A 19,998-nucleotide genomic window follows, 5' to 3' on the forward strand; every position below is an offset into this window, starting at 1 on the left:
ACATTCTCCAATGGGACCTACCTCACAGTTGAAAATCACTGTTCTATGGACAACCTGCCTCCTTTGGGGTAAGGAACTGAGAGGCAAATTTTGTTCTCTTATCTTCAGTTGAGGCAGAAAGTAAAATGATAGTGTACTTGCTGTTCTGGTAGAGAGAAGATGGGGCTCTAGAAGTACATTGTGCCTAACAAATCGAATCAAGAGGTAGGCTTATACATGCGCATATGTCAAATGACTTAAGCTGCTTTCTCTTCCTTCAGACTACGACAGCTGATCAATTGCTTGAGTTTTTTAAGCAAGTTGGAGAAGTCAAATTTGTGCGGATGGCAGGAGATGAGACTCAGCCAACACGCTTTGCTTTTGTGGAATTTGCTGATCAAAATTCTGTACCTCGAGCCCTAGCCTTTAATGGTGTTGTGTTTGGAGACAGGCCACTGAAGTAAGAAACTGAACAACTGTTGTCTAAATTATTTGAGACAGATTTTGTGTGTGGACCACCCGATGCTGTGGTAGTCTACAATTTAGCAATTATTTTTAATCTTGGAGAATTGCGCTATGGTAAAGACACAAACTTTGGAATCAATACTTTTAATTTTTTTCTGTTGAGGATAAACTTGGTGTAAGGCTTTTGCATTTAGTTAAGCCCTAAATGTGTTTACATTAGCATGCAGTTACGCTTTATCTGACAGAGCTTCCCCATGATATTAGTCATAGTAGTCCCTTAATCCACTTACTAACAGTAAAGTATTTGATAAAACCTGTTATTTGTTATATAGGGCACATATGAAATTTCAGTCAGTGTAGGATGATCATATACTGATTCATACACTGAGTAAGGCTTTTGGCCCATGAAGCTCAGAATTGTCTAATCTAGGGGTGTGCACGAGGAAAAAATTCAGTTTTCCCGCTTTGGGTTTACCCAAAGTGGGAAAATGATTTGTAAGCTGCTTTGCAAGCTGCTTCAGCTTCAGGTATTTAAATCGCTTCGATATGCTCCATAAATATTCAGAGCATACCGAAGTGAGGGGGGAAGCTGTCTCCCAGCACCCCCACCCCCACTTAGTCCTCCTGTCCACCCCCACCCCATTTACCTGGCCGTGGCGCCAGAAAAAACACCAACTGGGTGGCAGGAAAGGCGGGATCCACACCCGTGTCACCTCTGCCACCACAGCAGTGGCCTGCGGAGCAGCGGGGAAGGCCACAGCCGGTGCTTCCGGCACCTGCACCACCTCTTCTTCTCCAGCAGCGGCCAGAGGAGCGGTGGGGAAGGCCGCAGCCTGCGCCTCTGGCCCCGCAGCACCTCTTCCATCGCAGCAGTGGCTAGAGGGGCGGCGGGGAAGGCTGCAGCCGGTGCCTCCACCACCCGTGCTGCCGCCCCTGCTGCAGTAGTGCTGCAGCAAAGGGCCAGGTAAGGGGGGTGATGGGAAGGAGGGAGGGAGCCCGTTAAACTTTAAAGCCCCCTAAGCTTTCCAAAGCTATACGAATCACTTTGGAAAGCTTAGATTTGGAGTTTCTGAATCGGGGCCAGCATGCTGGCCCTGATTTGGAACCCCCGAGTCTTTACGAATTGGGTCCGATTTGAGCATTTATCCCAAATCGGATACGCGAAGCGCACACCCCTAGTCTAATCTAACTGTCAGCAGCTCCTCCAGGAACTTAATCTTTTCCAAGGCATGCTATCTGAGATCCTTTAACTGGAGATGCTGGTTTCTGGCTGTGCAGTCCTAAGGGCTACCGCCTTGTAAGCCCATTGACATCATTGGGCTCAGAAGAGTGGTACCTTTGCATAGGATTGCAATATGAATCTCGCACCATCTGCATGCAGTTGTGTCCTGCCTTGGAGCCATAACTCCTTCTCAGTCAGGCTGCCAGGTAACTTTGAGCAAGTCACTCTTCTTCACTCCCCTCTGTGCATAGAACAGTCATCTCACTGTTTTTAGCAGTAGCTGCTAAGCAAGGAGAAGTTTGTGTCACATCACCTTCAGCAGCATCCTCTACCTGCTGTCCCCCATTTGCTTTGTAATAGTCCTTTGCTCCCTTGCTATAGAGATCCTTGGTCCTGGTCCATCCTGTTATTGGTCTGGTACTGTGCAGAAAGGGTGCCTTCTCAGCAGGTCAGTCTAGATGTTCTCAGGGTGTATCTGAGTGGTGGCAGTCAGTTCCTAGGTGCTTTCCAGGGAATCATTGGCCTATGGGAGTTTCCCAACAAGGAAAGTTGCCTTCCCGTCCTCACTGCTGTAATAGTTGCCATAATAATGTACTGCCCTGGTCAAAGGTTTAAGATACCGATTCCTAATAAAAATGCATCTGTCATTTCTCAATACCTCCTTGGCAGGCTTGAATTTTAGAAACACAAGATGCTTGTGAAAGTAAGGAAGATTCATAATAGTTGGCTTATTACTAAAAACCACAGACCAAAGTCAACGTGCATTTCTATAAAAAAGAGAGAGCCAGTTTGGTGTAGTGGTTAAGAGCGTAGGACTCTAATCTGGAGAGCCGGGTTTGATTCCCCACTCCTCCACTTGAAGCCAGCTGGGTGACCTTGGGCTAGTCACGGCTCTCTGGAGCTCTCTCAGCCCCACCTACCTCACAGGGTGTTTTGTTGTGGGGATAATAATGACATACTTTGTAAACCGCTCTGAGTGGGCATTAAGTTGTACTGAAGGGCGGTATATAAATCAAATGTTATTATAATGTTGTTATAAAAAGCAATACCATTACATGAAGAAAAAACAAAACCCAGGAAAGAATATAAAATAATCATAATGTATTTTTTGCAGTTCTAACTGATAAAACAATTGTGAAGGGTAAAAGCAATCCAACATTAAGTGTTGCAAACCTAAGTGTATCCATCTCAGTTGAAATTAAGTTATTTTTACATGAACTGAGATCTAATTTTATCTGCCAACAAAGTACTTGTAATTGATTCATATTTATAACATTTCTCATACTCTAAATGTTGTACATTAGTCAGGTTAAATCTGGCAGAGGGTTTACAGACTTTAAAAAGAGATTATTATGAAATGGAGGGGGGAGAAGTAAATGAGAGATTGAGCACTGTGGCACTGTAAAAATAATATATGTGATATTTGAGCATGAAGTTTGCATCTTTTTCATATGTCTTAACTCAGTTATGCATGCGAGATTGTGGATGTGCTAAATGAAATCTGCATGTTTGTTTTAGAATCAATCACTCCAATAATGCAATAGTGAAGCCTCCTGAAATGACACCACAAGCTGCTGCTAAGGAACTGGAAGAAGTGATGAAGAGAGTACGGGAAGCTCAGTCTTTTATATCTGCAGCAATTGAACCAGGTAGGATTTGACTTGCTTTGTTAGAAAAGTATCTCCACGAGCGTGAATCCTGTTGTGTACTTTGAGGAGCATTTTTTTAAAAATTAACAAAGGCTGTTATGAAATGATGTAGTAAACTTAAAAACAAATGTGACTCATCAATTTTGTGACAGTACTTAGAATTAAATCAGTGTTGCTTTAGCACCTGATAGCATTGTTTTCTATTGTCAAAGTTCTTTTAAATCTAAAAGCTGTATTACTTTTTGTAGCATAGGGGGCCCTAAAGTTGTTGCCCCTGCAGGAGGTTGGAGGTCCTCCTATGATGGTGGCAGCTGTTTTTGCATGGGTATTCTGGAGCACTGCCTGTTTTGTTGAGGCGGAGGAAAGCCTAGAGTGGTTCATGAGCTTTGCAGAACGGATCTTTGCAGGGAAAGACAGGAGTACCAGGAAACACGTTGGTAGGTGCCGTGGCACCACACTGAGGATCACTGGTGTATATTTCTTTTAATGGCCATATTACGGGATTGTTCCCTTTCTTCATGCTAGTCATTCCTTTCTCCAACTCCCTGTCTTCTCTACCTTATTTTTCCTCCCCTCCCCTCTCCCTGCTTAATCATTGAAGCTCATTGTTACCTTATTTCAGGGACTTGTCCCACTCAGCTTCTTATCCTTAAGCCTTTCTGCTTCCATGCCCTTCCTTTCACAAATTCTACTGGGTTCTTTCTGAACATTCTGTGGTATTACTCACTTGTACAATTACACCTGAGCAAGTCATGAAGCGCTATTTGTTACTCTAATGAAATAGCATACTTGTTATTATTTTAATATAGTATGAGTTCAGATAAATAAAAAAGAAGGAAGTAGCCTTAAACTATTTGTGATTACCTTAACCAGCTTACACAGAACTGGACACTTCTGAAACTGAGATTCTAATTTCATTTTCATTCGAGATCCAAATTCAAAAATGACCTCTGCTGCCCTATATACAATTGGTACTGTTGTTTGGCTGGAGTTCCTCATATGAATTTGAACTAGACAAACAATTCATGAAAAGATGTTGACTGTAAGAATAACTGCCATCTGACTAACCTTTTAGCAAAGATGACAACCAAAGAATTAACCAATCTACTGCTTTGTGTAGTAACTGGATATAACGAGAATTTTTTAAAATATTAGTATTTCCCCTCTATAATGTGCTTCTGCCCATGGTGGGAGGGTGGTCTTTAGGCCAAGCCTAACTTTTCAAAGTTGCAGGCATAAGCTGTTGGATTGTAATAGTGCTTTGACAATAAAATACAATGCTAAATATTTGCGATTTCTGGGTAGCTTTTCGAACTGTCTCAGAATTTGTGTTTCTCTCTGAATTAAATTTTGCCAAAAGAACGTTTTAATCTTGTGCATTGTGGCAGCAACATTAGTCCCATTCCTTATTTAGCTAGCTGTTTATAATTATCTGGTTTATGTGTACTGCTGCAGGATGGCTGCACTCAGCGAATATATGCAATGACTTTCTTGGATGTTTCTGAAGGATTTTTGCAAAGAAGGAAGATGTGCAGAGAGTAGGCCCCTTGAAATATATGTGGTACATTCCACTTGTGCCAGATTGTTAGCTGGGATCTTTAAATATTCTGAGCTTACACTGCAAAGTCGTTTTTTCTCTCAGAGTCTGGAAAGAGCAGTGAAAGAAAAGGTGGTCGATCGCGCTCCCATTCACGTTCAGAATCCAGATCTAGTTCAAAATCTCGAAGGAAAAGATCGCGCTCAAATCACAGGTAGAAAATATTTGAAATTTGTCACATATTGTGGTAGTTGCTCTTTCCTTTCTGTGTTATAATTTAAATACTGTAAGTGGACCAGTTAAATGAAGAACTTCTTAGACTTACATTTTGGGAGCCTTATTTCTCAAGGCCAATCATTGGCCATAGAAAAATGGCCTTGGGCCATGTTACCAAATAATTATAACTGGATCAGGCTGTTTGGAGTACACTCAAAAACAGAGGGCGCTATGTGGATGTTATAAATCAAATTTACTTTGAAAAGCATTTGTGCTGAAATTAAAAACATGATACAGCTGTGTTTGTGCTTTGTAATTTGTTTGCCTGTGTGCTTTTTAAATGGGAGAAAGCCTTACTTTCCTGAGGGTTTAGGTAACTTACAGTGCCATTATAAGCAAAGTTACACCCTTTAAAGTCCACAGAAGTCAGTAGTAGGGCTGTGCAAGGGTGGGTAGATTCGGTATTCCTGCTTCGGGTTTACCAGGGTGGTGGGGAAGGCTGGAGCTGCCTCCTCTGGCCCTTCTTGCCCCTCAAATGGCCGAGGCATGCCAGCATCACGGCGGCCATTTGAGGGGCAGGAAGGGCTTTCTCCGCCTCCTCTGGCCCTTCCTGCCCCTCAAATTGCCGCTGCGGCGCTGGCACGCCGCGGCCATTTGAGGGGCAGGAAGGGCCGGAGGAGGCAGCTCTGGCCTTCCCCACCACCCCGCAGGCTCAGGCGGCAGAGGAGCCGGCCTGGAGCCACCACAAGATAGGTGGTGGGGGAGGTGGGTGGTTAATGTTTAAAGGGCCCCGCCGCTGCTTGCAAGCGGCGGGGCTCTTTAAACAAGCCCCGGAGCATTTCTGAATGCTTCGGAAAGCTTTGCTTCGGTATGCTGGCGCCGCTTCGGGGAATACCGAACCATTCCGAAGCGCACAGCCGAAACGCACAGCCCTAGTCAGTAGCATTGATAATAACCCTGAGGTGGTAGCCAACCAAGTTTTAATAGTTTCAATCTGAAACCTGTTCCCTTTGAGAAAAGATCCCCAGATTCCAGTTAAATGTTTAATTTTAGTTCTTAGGTCATGTTGATTTTTTTGGGTAACATTTAATGGTCATCCATTTCATCACATTCCCATGATTGTCCACGATCTTAGCAGTACAGATTTTATTGCTGTTTCCTGATAGATTTATATATTGCACGTTGTCAGAGGTTCTTCTTATGTGTATTTTGTTTCACATTTCAAATCCTCTGAGGTGACCACATGGTGACGATAATAACATTTTACGGTGTGAAGACTAGAATGCGTTTTTATACTTGTTGGTACAGTACTTTTTTTAAAAAAAATTATACATTGCAAGAAAACAAAAAAAATATTGTCTGCCATGACAAGCAGTATATTTGACAAGCTAAATGACAGTTTGGAAAACCTTATCAGAGGGCAGTGTTATTTCTGTTGAATATTTTATGATTCAAAATATAAATGGATTTGGGGGATTGCTATTACTTCAGCATGCGCACAAGATCCTATTATGCCTAATGAGTGTTGTGGTAAAGAAGAGGGTTGAGGAGGTATTTAAACAAGTACACTGAGATTCCTTTGCAAAAAAACAGTTTGTAAGTAGTTTCCTGTGCAGAAGAACTTTGGACAATCTATAGAGGTGATTATGAATGTATACACCGGGATGATAGGCCAATGTCTTTGCCCAAATGATGCGATAAATTAGCATATTGGCATCATATGATGGTTCATGAACAGTATCTTCACTTACGGTGTTGTAGTGTATTGTATACTGTGATGATAGTCTGGGTGCTTACTAAACAAAATAAAAAATAGGACTCTTGTAATGACCCTCTTTCATTATTTGGGCAGATTCTCATATCTATGGATGAGCTTCTGCTTGTGATGGAGTGAGTAATTGCTCTCCTCTCTACTGTGGACATAATAGATTGTGTATGATGGCCATTCCACGTGGAGGTTCCTATCCATAGAGGCCAGTTTCCAAGCTTCTTTCTCCTAAAAGGGGTGTGTATATTCTGTTGGCATCCAACATCACATTATGTCCATGGTGTAGTAGAGAATCATTGGAAAATTATCGGCTGAAAGAGCATTTGGCCTGTAATTGAATATCTAGGTGGTTTGTTATTTGCAGTCTAGTTCTACTAGTTGTGATTTATGACTGCTTTTTAAAATAACGCCCAGAAATAATATAGTATACACTTGCAGAATGAAGGACATAGGCTTTTAAATGCCGTTTTGATCTCACACACACCCACATTGTTAGTAACAAAATAGAGATATTAATGGGTGCTTCACTGAGAAGGTTCTAGTGGATTTAAAGCGTTGTAGCATATATATAAATGCATGGATACTCCTGGTTGTCATCCACCGCAGCTGAAAGCTACTACTAAAAATTCTATTATTGCTTTTAAAAGTTCCTTTTAATGGAATATTGGAGCCAGTGGGGAAAGCCATCTGTTCTGGATGACGCTGGACATGCAGATACAGACATGCATTTAAGACTTACGTGTCTTGTTACCCAAATCTTAATTAGTTGGGGGAATTAGCATTAAGGAGGCAAGCGAGAGGGGGTGATTGAGATTCTCCACCTATGTTTACGGGATTATTCCCTTAGAGAATTCTCAGATAACTCAGGCAGATGTTCATTGGGAAAGGTTTTTATTAAAGAGGAATAAAAGGCAAACATGCAGAAAATCACTCACAGCACACACAAGACTAACTAAGAAAATCAGGGAGGAAAATGAGAGAAAGCCATTTTAGGGAGGGCAATAGTTAACAGTCTTGAAGAGCAGAGGTCTGCGGAGGCAGCAAAACAACCAGTGTTTCACAAATAGAAGAGAAGAAGCCCAAATGGATTTGAGGGCCTGCGGGCAGATCCAGAACACACACACAGCACATGGCTGTGGGGGCCAGTTATAGAGTGAAATGCTCCCTGGGGCAGGCTGACATCTTTGCTCCAAAAAGTGTTTGATGATCCTTTAAGCACAGGACAGGAAAAGCTACCAGGTTTGCTGAATAGTTTTGATTAGGATAGGTGGGTGTGGGGAAGTGAGATTGGGCATTGACAAGATAAGTCAGGGGTTTCCTGGGAGCCTCATTGCTCTATGTTACACATCTCTCTCCAAGGCGTGGAGGGGCATCAGTCAATCAGCCATTCTGACTCACACTCTGGTAGTTTTCTAGGCTCTCACTGGCTGGCATCTGCTCTGGGCTTGGCAGTGCCTTGGACTTGTGATATACGAGGAAGGGGTGTTTATGATATTCCATCCATAAACTGCCTTCTTAGCATGAGGAGGGGGGTCTGACTGCTGACAGTCTAGTTAGTTTTTCTATATCAGATTGTTTAACTCCTGGCAAGAGGTACGCCACAGTGTTTTAGGTCCATTATGGGATACAGTACACAAGTAGATACTATAAGAGAATTTATGCTTCCATTTTAAGCTTTTATTAAAACATAACTATTCAGTCAACAGAAAATCATATCATCCATCATTGCTACATAGATCATTAAAGAAGAGCAATTAATTACATGAGTCCATAAAGGTTTCTTACCCCAAAGGTAAATAGATCACAGGCAAGGAGCCCCTTCTAAAAAGAGCTCCTGATGCATTCAGTTTCCCATATTTGTAGGATTTTAGCATCATCTAACAATGGCTAATTGTCCCACTTGATAAGGGCATACCATCTTGGGTAACTCATTATATAACTTCAAACAGCATATATGGTCAATTACAAGTTTCTCATACCTATAAGTATCTTTTTGGCCTTAACCAATACACCCATACTTGAATCATATTTTCACTTCTGTGAAGTTGGACATTCTTGCCATTCTTAAGACACTCTCCACAACTGGGCCTCAACAAATAGTATCTTTTTTTTATAGAGAAATTTTATTTAAAAAGAAAAGACATAGCAATAGAAAGTGCATAAAAACTTTTACAAGCACTACATTTAAAATTAAACTAATATAAAAAACAATCAGAATATATAATAATAAAACTTAATTGTGTAATAGCTCTCCTTCCCTCTCCTTGGTTACTTATACATACATAATTTAATACCAACTATTTTAGTTAACCATTTCCCTGTGTTTTATCTTCTTATCTTTGTATCAAGTTACCTTAATTAATCTTAATTTTAGCCTGAATAGTCAAAGAAATCCTTCCATTTTCCCCAAAATTCAACTTTTGGTCTATTATGTACATAAAAAGTTAATTTAACCATTGATGCATATTCATAGATCTTATCTATCACTCTGACACATCAGGGCACATATCTGCTTTCCATTTCACGGCATATAGCTCTCTTGCTGCTGTCACCATGTAACAAAAAAGGTCTCCCTGTTCTTTTCTGACATTATTTGGTAAAATGTTTAATAGCATGTTTTTTTAACTTAGCTCATATATGAGCTTGAAAATCTTCTGCATCTCTTCATGTATCTTTATCCAATATTTTTGTGCTTTCTTACATGTCCACCACATACGATAAAATGTTGCATTTGTGCATTGACATTTCCAACACTGTCCAGTATAATCCTTACTGATTCTCACAATGTTTTTGGGAGTAGCATACCATCTAAAAAACATTTTGTACCAGTTCTCTCTTAGTAACTGACAGCCTACACATTTTATATTTTTAGTCCGTAGATCTTCCCATAGGTTCATTGAAATAGTTTCTCCGAAGTTTTTCATCCATTTTATCATACAGGTTTTAACTTGTTCCTCTTCTGTGTGGTTTTACAATAAAATTTTATAAATTTTCCCTAATAGATGCTTCATATCACCAGATACTAATAATTCAAATTGTTTTTTTCTATTAACCTACAGCCTTCTTTAAGAGTTTGTTCTTTTAACATGATATTTCTATTCTAGAACCTGATCAATTCTATCTCTAGTGGCAGCATCGTAACAGGCATTTATTGGCGACATTAGTGGGGAACTCGGTGGGCTCAGTCTATGTTTTAAGCAGTCCATCTCTTAGTATATGGGTCCCGTCCTGTTTTTTAATAGATTTCAATGATTTCTTAAGCCATAAATAATAATGGATGCCTTCTTTAGCATCCACTATCTCCAGTTTGATGTGTCTGCTACTTAGATTTGTAATCCAATATGCTATCCAGACTAGTGCTGCCACTTGGTGATACAATTTGATGTTCAGTACTGCCAGTCCTCGTTTTTTTGTCATCCTGTAATAATTTAAATCTTATCCTTGTTTTTTCCCCTTTCCATACAGTCATTTATTACTTCCTGCCACTTGTTTAAGATCTTTTAGTCTATATGAATTGGGCTCATTTGAAATAAATTAAATTTTGGTAAAGTATTCATTTTAGCAACAGAGATTCTTCCTAGCCATGAAATAATCAATTTTTCCATCTTTGCAGATCTTCAGTAATTCTTGTCCAGACTTTTTTATAATTATCCTTATAAAGATTCTCATTTTGTGCTGATACATTTATCTCCAAGTCTTTTACTGGCTTTGTAGTAATAGCACAGACTGTTATTTTTTCAATCTCTTCTAGTTCCTTGTTGTCGAAAGTAACATTATCTTTGTTTTCTTTTTATTCAACTTGTATCCAGAGTAGTGTCCGAATCTTAATATTTGTCCCGTTACATAAGTCAGGGAATTGTTTGAATGTGTCAGTGATATGACCATATCATATACATAGCTTTTTATTTTATATATCTTTTTCCCCTCCTTTATTCCAACAATTCTTCTGTCTTGCCTAATTCTTACTGCCAATATTTCCAAAGCAATAATAAACAATAATGGTGATATTGGACATCCCTGCCATGTTCCTTTTGTTATTTCAATTTTCTTTGGAAACGAACCATTTACTAGGATTGCAGCTTGCTGGTTGGTGTAAATACTTTGGATCCAGTTCAAGAACTCAGTCCCACAATTCATTCTTTGCAGTGCTTTCATAAGAAATTTCCAAGACACATTATTGAATGCTTTTTTCAGCATCTAGAAACATAAATGCAGTTTTTCCTCATTTTCTTCTTGGGTATTCGATTGCATTGAGATATCTGATACTATCTTTCATATACCTCTTTGGAACAAAGCCAGTTTGATCTCCATTAATTACTTCTGAGATGCATCTTCTTAATCTTTTAGCCATTATTGTTGTAAATATCTTATAGTCCACATTCAATAAGGAGATGGGTCTATATGATTGTGGTATCAGTGGGTCATTTCCCTCTTTGTATATTATGGTTTTGCTAAAGTCCTTGGATGAATTTCTGCTTTGTCTACCATTGTCAGAAGACTATTAGATATTCAACACATATCTGTTCTGGAGTATGTTTGATGTCTGTCTGAGAAAAAGGTATAATTTCTTTCTTTTTTGTGTAACCATCTCCAAACATCCTCCAACTCCAGAGCTGACATATAGTTGAATACTATATGTAGATCTGTCAGTTTTCGGATCCAGGACCCCATTCATATCTCCAAAAATTAGGGTCTCTCCTTCTTGAAAATCTAGTTATTTCTGGAAATAACTCATAAAATTCTTTTGGCTGTTGTTTGGTGCATATAATGATGCCAGTGTCAAACTAATTGTTATTCCTTTGTTTCATGTCCTCCTTTAAGGCTATTCTATTGTGGGTAGACATGGGCATGAAATGGGAAAAAAACTAAACGAGTTTCGTGTTTTGTCACGATCCACGAATTGAAAATTACAAAATGTTACAAAATTGACACGTTTGCCAAAACGATTCGTTAGTTTCGTGACTCGTCAGAACCCAGGGCATGAACGGCCCCCTTCATACCCGGAGATGCCAAACTTGCAGGGAGACTCCAGCAGGCTCTCGTCCACCCACCTCCCAGTTTGCAATACGTTGATCAGGAAGAGTGGGCAGAGAAGTGCTACCAGAGGCCTCAGAGTCAAGCTAGGACCGAGAGCCAGGCAAAGGCCTGAGAAAGGGGGGGGGGTTGGAGGAAAAAAGGCACCCTCACCCAAAAGACCTTCCCAGCATACTTCCAAATCCACTTTCAAAAGACCTTCCCAGCACACTTCCAAATCCAAGCTCCCAAATGCTTCCCAAAAGATCTCCACTCTCTCTTTCCAAAAGCTTCTAATTCAACTTCCTCACTCCCAAATTCCAGCAACATCAGATCTTGCCTCTCCTCTGTCTGTGTTGAAACTGAAAGCACAAGGCAGAGCTGTGCCTTAAATAAGAAATGCTCACATAGAGCACAACAGGTGCTTTCTTGGTGGCAGACAGACCTGCCCATCAGGGTTTGGAGGGAAGAGATTGGTGTTCCCATGGCTACAGAAGGCCCATCTCCTCAGTAGCCATCCCCTGCCCCTTGCTGTATAGGGCAAAATGGCAGAGAGAGCTGCCTATCAGGGTTTGGAGGGCTATACAGCCCCTAACTGTATAGGGCAAAATGGCAGAGAGAGCTGCCTATCAGGGTTTGGAGGGCTAAGATTGGGCAATGAAAGATCTGCAGACTTTCCTGCCCTCCGTTGACTAGAGAATCAATAGATTGGCACCAGCCTGTCTGGCATTATGAATCGATCGCGAAACTCACAAAACGGCCCAAAAGATGGTGGATTTCATGAAACCTCAGCCCCCCACGATATGCATTTCTCAAAGCGCGAGAAGGCCAGTTTCGTCACAATATTTGTTCCATATTATGACTTGTGCCCATGTCTAATTGTGGGACTCTAAACTCCCTTTCTTGCATGTCTAGCTGTGAGTCCAGGCTAGCTCTGTTTCTGTATGCAGACACATCCTCTATGATCTTCTTGGTCAAATTCAGCAAGAGTTCCCTTATATGTCTGGCGATATCCATGACAAACTGGTTAAGAAATGAATTCATCCACCACCATTGAATGGTGATGTTAAGTTTACATATTCACATTTATTTTAAAGCCACACAACAAGATGTGAAATCATAAAAATGCTTGTGGTTGGATCCAACAAGCTTTTTCTTCCAACCTCCGCCAATTCCTCTCCTTATTGCAGCACACTATTCCATGCAGCTTTTGTCCAGGCAGGTCTCATAACCCCAAACATAGCCCACCTGCTCACTCTTGAAGAATCCCTATCCAGCTGACACTTTTTGCTGCTTTGTGAAAGAAGGTTCGAAGTATCTGGCTGCTCCTCTTTCTTTCATGTCTGTGCTTGTATTTCAGTGGGTCCCATACTGCCATCAAGGTGTGAATCCTGACTCTGGAAAGGTTGAAGACTATTGCTTTCATCTGTTAAGAATCTTTTAATCCTGACCTTGCTCCAAGGAGCTCAAAGCAGCATGCATAGATCTCCCTTCTTCCTTTCATTCTCACAATAACCCTGTGAGGTAGGTTAGGCTGAAAGGCAGTGGCTGGCCCAAGGTCATCCAGCAAGCTTCACAGCAATTTGGAGTTTGAATCCAGGTCCTGCATATCCTAGTGTAATACACTAACTGCAGCACCACATTGCCTTTTAAGGGAGTCTCTCCTGTCTTCAAAATATACCAACCTTGCACTAGATTGGCCTGGGATTTGCTGAGCCCTGCCATAAATGATGTGGTCCTGAATGCTCCATTGGCCAAAGAGTATCACCAACCAATCAAACCCTAGATTAATTTAAATGTTACGTTTTTGTCATGTGGAGACAAGGGAGAATGCAGGAACCCCTGAAAAAAGATTTTTGAGGCCTTTCTTACCAAGAATATTGGCAGCCAAGAGTCCAGCTCCCAGACCTAGAGTCTCTGCTCTTGAGGAGTGCCTGGGTCAGCAAGAAACACAAAGTCCATTTAAATATGACCGTCGGCATGATCTACAATGCATTTTCAGTTCCCCTCATGGTGATGGGCTTATAGCAGCTTCCCTGAACCTTCATTAAGTATCCTCATTCCTCCTCCTTGCCAAAGACTCTTTTTATGAGTTTGCCTTCCTCCTTAGCCAGAGTGGAGAGGAAGATCAGCACAGCAGTCTACCAGCCACCCATATTATCTCCATGACAGCCCAGCACAGGCAATAGGTGGGTCCTGGGACTGGGGAAGGGAAAGGAGGTATACTCAAGCTAGAGGGACGAAACTGAGTAAGGGCTCAAGCATGGGCATGGAAGACAAAGCCAGAATAGAAAGTGGCTGGAAATAAGACCATGTGAATGGTCCTACCCAAGACTCAAACATGGGAGGTAGGGAAACAGCACTGTTCATTAGGTCCTGGAGATTAGGGGTCCTAGTGGCCCAATTTTCAGTCCCATTACCATGAGGGGAAAAAACTGAGAAAATGACTTCTGAAAACTGTTGAAAAGAGAAACTGACTTCATGGAGAATATTCATGATTTTGAAAAGGGCCAGAAAAATAAAAATTTGCAGCCATGTCGGTCTATTGGAATATTAATTTAAAAATCAACAGAATTAAAATAGAAACTTTTAAGTTCATGATTGTATATATGGGATGAGATTATGGGAGGGTTACACGTTTGATCAAAAAATGATCCTTTCATTGCTATTTAAATGAAGCAGAAGAATAGAGAAATGGCAGTGGTGGAAAAAGATGGAACATGAGCAAGGTTTAAAAGGATGATGTTAGTCAACATGGGTCAGGAATTTTCATGGAACCTGTAGATACATTTTGTTTAACAAATAATGTTTGCCTTTAGTAGTAAATACAAGGGAGGGTGAAATAGTTGCGTTAAAAGAACTGACCCATCCTGAGTTTTTGGTCCTCCATCAGTCCCAAACAGGAGGCCGGGGGGAGGGGTGGTGATTCTTGTCTGGGAGGCTTTCTCCTTCAAGCTGCTCCCCGCCCCAGAGGTCTCTGGCATTGACTGTGTGGGCCTAGTGTAGGGTGCCAAAGAGAGTTTGGCTATCTGTGTGGTGTACCGTCGGCCTAGTGCACCATCAGATACCCTGTTGCACCTGCTAGAGGCAATAGCAGGGTGGGCCTTGGAGTACCCGAGACTGATAGTCCTGGGAGACTTCAACATCCACTCAGGCTGCGGACCTGGTATCCTCCATGGCTGCAGTAGGACTCTCCCAAATTATTTTGACCCCCCACACACACACACACATCAAGCAGGCCACACGCTGGGGACTTACAGTTTGGGATTAATGGGGATCTGAAGCAGCCTAGTGATCTGGGCTGTCCGGGGCACTGTCTTTTTGGAAAGCGAGGTGCTGGAATGCCTGCTACCAACCCAACTTCAGGGAGAAGTTGGGCTTGAACGCTGCGCACCCCGAGAGAGTGTGATCTCGGTGAGGGGGCGGTTCTGAATCAAGGATTCTCCCCACCACCTTGAGGTCCCCTCGGAGAAGGGCGAGCTACTAACTCTGCAGTGCCTCAGGAGCCATTTAATTGGCATAAGATCGTCAGAAACCAAGCTCCAGTAACAGCTTTAACCAACTATAAGCGAAGGAAACAGCACAGACAACCCGCAGAATCGTCGAAAGGTAAAGATCATTATCGGACTTTGCAAATCAAAACAGCAGTGAAAAGACCAGGATAAAAAATTTAAAAGGACAGAATCTAATAGAGTAAACATCAAGGATCAATTATTGAGTAAAATTTTGGACGCTGGTGAAGTTTTAAGGGCTAAAAAAGTTAAAAGAAATATTGTTTATACATACTTGTGGTTAGAAGAGAGATAGCCAGCATGAGAAAGGAGGTGTGGACTAGTGGAAGCATCGCGAGACGGGAAGTAAACAGTGGAGCAGACAACGTGCTGCCTAGAGAAGACAGCAGAGGGCAGGAAGCAGGAAGACCGACTAGAAGAAGCAAGACCTGGAAGCAAAACAAGGGAAGTACTGGAAAGGCTACAAAGACTACAGGAACAGGAAGCATGTCATTTTAAGTGAGGTATGAAGCGAAGCCAGTAACCATAGAGGAGCGGCTAAGAAACCATAGAGAAAAAACGCCCGACATTTTGGAATCCAAAGGAACTATTTTTAACTGTTAAATAAAAGTTATTTAAATATATTGAAATAAGAGAGGAACTAAAAGAATTCAAAATGGATTTAAGGAAAAGAGCGGATACATGGGGAGGTGTGAAGCCGAGTCCTACGATGGCAGCAAAAAAAGCAGACAGAGAATGGCAAGCCTCAGTAGATGCAGCAATTGAAGGATTAGAAAAAAGTTGCAGAGAATCACAAAGAATTGCTGGAAAAAGTGCAGGAAATGCTTTCAAAAGATTTAAAAGATATGAAAGATGCTATTAAGGCGGAAGTAGCGGGACTGGCAAAAAATATAGATGGAATAAAAGGAATTGCAAGCAACCAACAAAAAAGTTGAAGAGGTTGAGCAAAGGACTAAGGATTTAGCAATGAATATAAAGCAGGAAAATCAAGGGATGCAAGAGAGAATGGCATTGATGGAATGCAAGGTGACGGAAAGGCAACTAAGATTTTGCGGCGTATAGGAATCGGATACGCAAACTGCACAAGAACAAATGACAGAAATTCTGGTAGAATTTTTAAATAAACAGGATATATCAGCAAATATGGATCTGGCATACAGAATCAACTCAGCTTATGCACAAGAAGAAAGAAGAAAGAAGATACCAAGAGATATTATTGTCCAATTAGTGACAAAAAGAATGAAAGAGGAAATTATCAAAAGGCATTTTGAAGATCCCTTAATAGTGGAGGGAAACAGAATCCAGATTATGAAAGAAATGCCAAAAAGGATTCTCCTAGAAAGGAAAAAATATAGAGAGCTGACCCAGAAATTAAGAGAAAAGGATATCAGATACAGATGGGAAATACCAGAAGGACTAAGCTTTTATTATAAAGCTTTAAGAGTCATCATCAAAACAAGAGAGCAGATGGAAAAGTTTTTTGAGGAAAATGTGGAGGACTTTCCCAGACCATTAAGAATTTAACATAATGGAATACAAATTATTATCGTGGAATGTAAATGGACTAAACTCACCCCAAAAGAGAAAAACAATTTTTAATTGGCTAAAAAAACAAAACTGCAATATAATTTGTCTACAAGAGACACATGTTAAGGATCAAGATATTAAATATCTAAAAAATAAACAACTAGGAAAAGAATATATAACATTGTCCAACCAAAAGAAAAAAGGAATAGTGATTTATATTAAAGAGACTATAGACTCTAAATTAATTTTTCAAGATCAGAATGGAAGATACGTGGCGGTGGAAATTAATGTAAATGCCAAAAAAACATTGATAATAGGTCTCTATGCACCCAACAGTGCAAAAGACCAGTTTTATAGATAAATAATGGACAAATTGGATCAAGACTCATATGACCAGATGATAATGGCTGGAGACTTCAATGGTGTTGTGGATTTACAAATAGACAGGAAAATAAAGGGAGGTAACAAAAAATCTGGAAAGTTACCAAAAATATTTTTCGAATTAGTCCAGCAAGAACAACTTGAGGATGTATGGAGAAAAGAAAATCCCAAAGGCAAAGACTTCACATACTACTCCACGAGGCATTCATCATTTTCAAGAATAGACATGATTTGGACATCAAAGGAACTAGCTTTAAGTACAAAAAAAGTGGAAATTTTGCCAAGGGTGAGTTCAGACCATAATCCAATATTATGGAAAGCAATAATGGGTCGGAGAAAAGTAAGATGGAGAATAAATGAAGATCTATTACAAAATCAGGACAACTTGAACTATTTGAAAGAGGAGACAAAACATTTTTTTCAAATAAATAATAACAATGAAGTTTCAATCCAAATGGTATGGGATACATACCATTGTACAAGCAATTGTACAAGCAATAGAAGCAGCAAAGATTGGAAAAGCACCAGGACCGGATGGGATCACTGCTAAATTCTACAAAGCAATGAAGGAAGACCTTGTACCGATATTAAAAAATATAATGAATGATACACTTCAAGGAAAAGGACTTCCAGATACATGGAATGAAGCGAGTATTGCTTTGATCCCGAAAGAATTACAAGACTTGACAGATGTGAAAAATTACAGACCAATTTCGCTTATAAACAATGACTATAAAATAATGGCAAGAATATTAGCAGACAAGCTTAAAATATGGTTAATGGACTTTATAGGAGAAGACCAGACTGGATTCCTACCAAACAGACAACTAAAGGACAACTTGAGAGTGGTTATAAATGCCATTGAATATTTTGATAAGCGACCAGACAAAGAAGTTGGTTTTTTCTTTGCAGATGCAGAGAAGGCCTTTGACAACTTGAACTGGGACTTTATGTTCGCATCAATGGAAAAGATGGACCTAGGCAAAGAATTTATAGAAGCAGTAAAAACAATATATAAGGAACAAAGAGCGACAATCTATGTCAATGACGACCTGACAAAGAAGTGTGAAATAAGAAAAGGTACAAGACAAGGATGTTCACTATCACCGTTGTCATTTGTGATGGTCTTAGAAATATTACTAAGGCAGATCAGAGAAGATGATGACATAAGAGGAATAAAAATAAAGGGATCTTCCTATAAATTAAGAGCGTTTGCAGACGATGTGATGTTTATAGTAGAAGATCCACTACAAACTGTGCTAAGACTACTGGAAAAAATTAAGGAATTTGGAGATTTGGCAGGCTTCTATATAAATAAAAAGAAGTCAAAAATAATAACTAATAACATGACCAAGAAGAAACAACAGGAACTAAGTGAAATAATAAACTGTGAAGTGGTACATAAGACTAAATATTTGGGAATAGAACTGACAGCTAAAAATATTGATTTATTTAAGAATAACTGTGAAAAGCTCTGGACACAAATTGAGAGAGAGATGATAAAATGGAATAAACTAAACTTGTCGTGGTTAGGTCGGATTGCCACAGTTAAAATGAACATGTTGCCTAGAATGATGTTCCTAATGCAAACAATACCGATTGTAAAAGACAGAAAACAATTTGAAAAATGGCAGAAGATGATATCGGAATTTGTGTGGGCAGGAAAGAAACCAAGAGTAAAGATGAAAGTTCTTTGTGATGCTAAGGAAAGTATTAGAGAGAATGGCTATAAAATGTTATATAGATGGTATTTAACACCGAAAAAATTAGCCTTAGCTAATAAGAAGCTATCTAATAAGTGTTGGAAATGTAAGGAGCATGAAGGTTCTCTATTTTATATGTGGTGGACTTGTCGTAAGACTAGAGACTTTTGGACCAAAATATGTACTGAGATGTCTTTGATACTTCGTTATAATGTTGCAAAACATCCAGAAATGTTATTATCATTGCATTTGGAAGATGTTAATAGAAATGATAAGATATTGTTATATTATATGATAGCAGCAGCTAGAATAATATATGCTCAGTACTGGAAGAGAGAAGAAATACCTGAAATTGAAGAATGGACAAGGAAATTGTTGTACATGGCTGAAATGGACAAACTAACAAGAAATTTGAAGGAGCAAGATCCAGAAGCATTTTTGGAAAATTGGAAGAAGTTGAAAAAATACATGGAAAAGAAATGGGATGTTAAGGGACAATTATGGTATTTTGAGGGGTTTTAAAGAAATTAAGTAAGATAAGATATAATTAAGATCTTTACTAATAATAAGAAAAGAACAACTTTAGTATAGAAATAGGGTATTATTAATAAAGGGGGGTTGGAGTGCTGTTGGAAGTCATTATTGAAAAGGGGGGAGGGGAGGGGGGAAATATACACAGGGGAATTGAAATGGAATGTATTTGTATTTGTAATTGATTATATATTGACCCATCCAATAAAAATTATTTAAAAAAAAGCAGGCCACACGCTGGATTTGATCTTCATGATCGGGATAAATGTAGATCTGGAAACAGTTGAACTGGTGCCATGGTCAGACCACTTGGTTCTGAAGGCTGAGCTGGATATGCTGCCCCCCCACCCTGCAAGGGCAGCGAGCTCATTTATGCTCACCCGCAGAGACTTATGGATCCAGTTGGTTTCCAGAATGCTCTGCGGGATCTGATACACCCTGGCGGTTCGTTGGATGAGCTGGTGGAAGACTGGCAAGTCTGTCTCTCCGAAGCCA

At 40.1% G+C, this 19,998-nt stretch overlaps 1 protein-coding gene across 3 annotated transcripts in view; it reads left to right on the plus strand.

Annotated features, from left to right (window-relative positions):
* Positions 1-19,998, plus strand: part of SREK1 (splicing regulatory glutamic acid and lysine rich protein 1) — a 54,797-nt gene that overhangs the window by 17,900 nt on the left and 16,899 nt on the right. For all 3 annotated transcript variants that reach the window (XM_054986474.1, XM_054986475.1, XM_054986476.1), the window contains 3 exons: positions 261-439; positions 3,185-3,315; positions 4,958-5,066. In XM_054986474.1, coding sequence (XP_054842449.1) covers positions 261-439; positions 3,185-3,315; positions 4,958-5,066 — 419 coding nt within the window. The remainder of the gene's footprint in view (positions 1-260; positions 440-3,184; positions 3,316-4,957; positions 5,067-19,998) is intronic.

This window comes from Eublepharis macularius, chromosome 8 (assembly GCF_028583425.1).
Source record: "Eublepharis macularius isolate TG4126 chromosome 8, MPM_Emac_v1.0, whole genome shotgun sequence".
NCBI classification, from domain to species: Eukaryota; Metazoa; Chordata; class Lepidosauria; order Squamata; family Eublepharidae; genus Eublepharis; species Eublepharis macularius.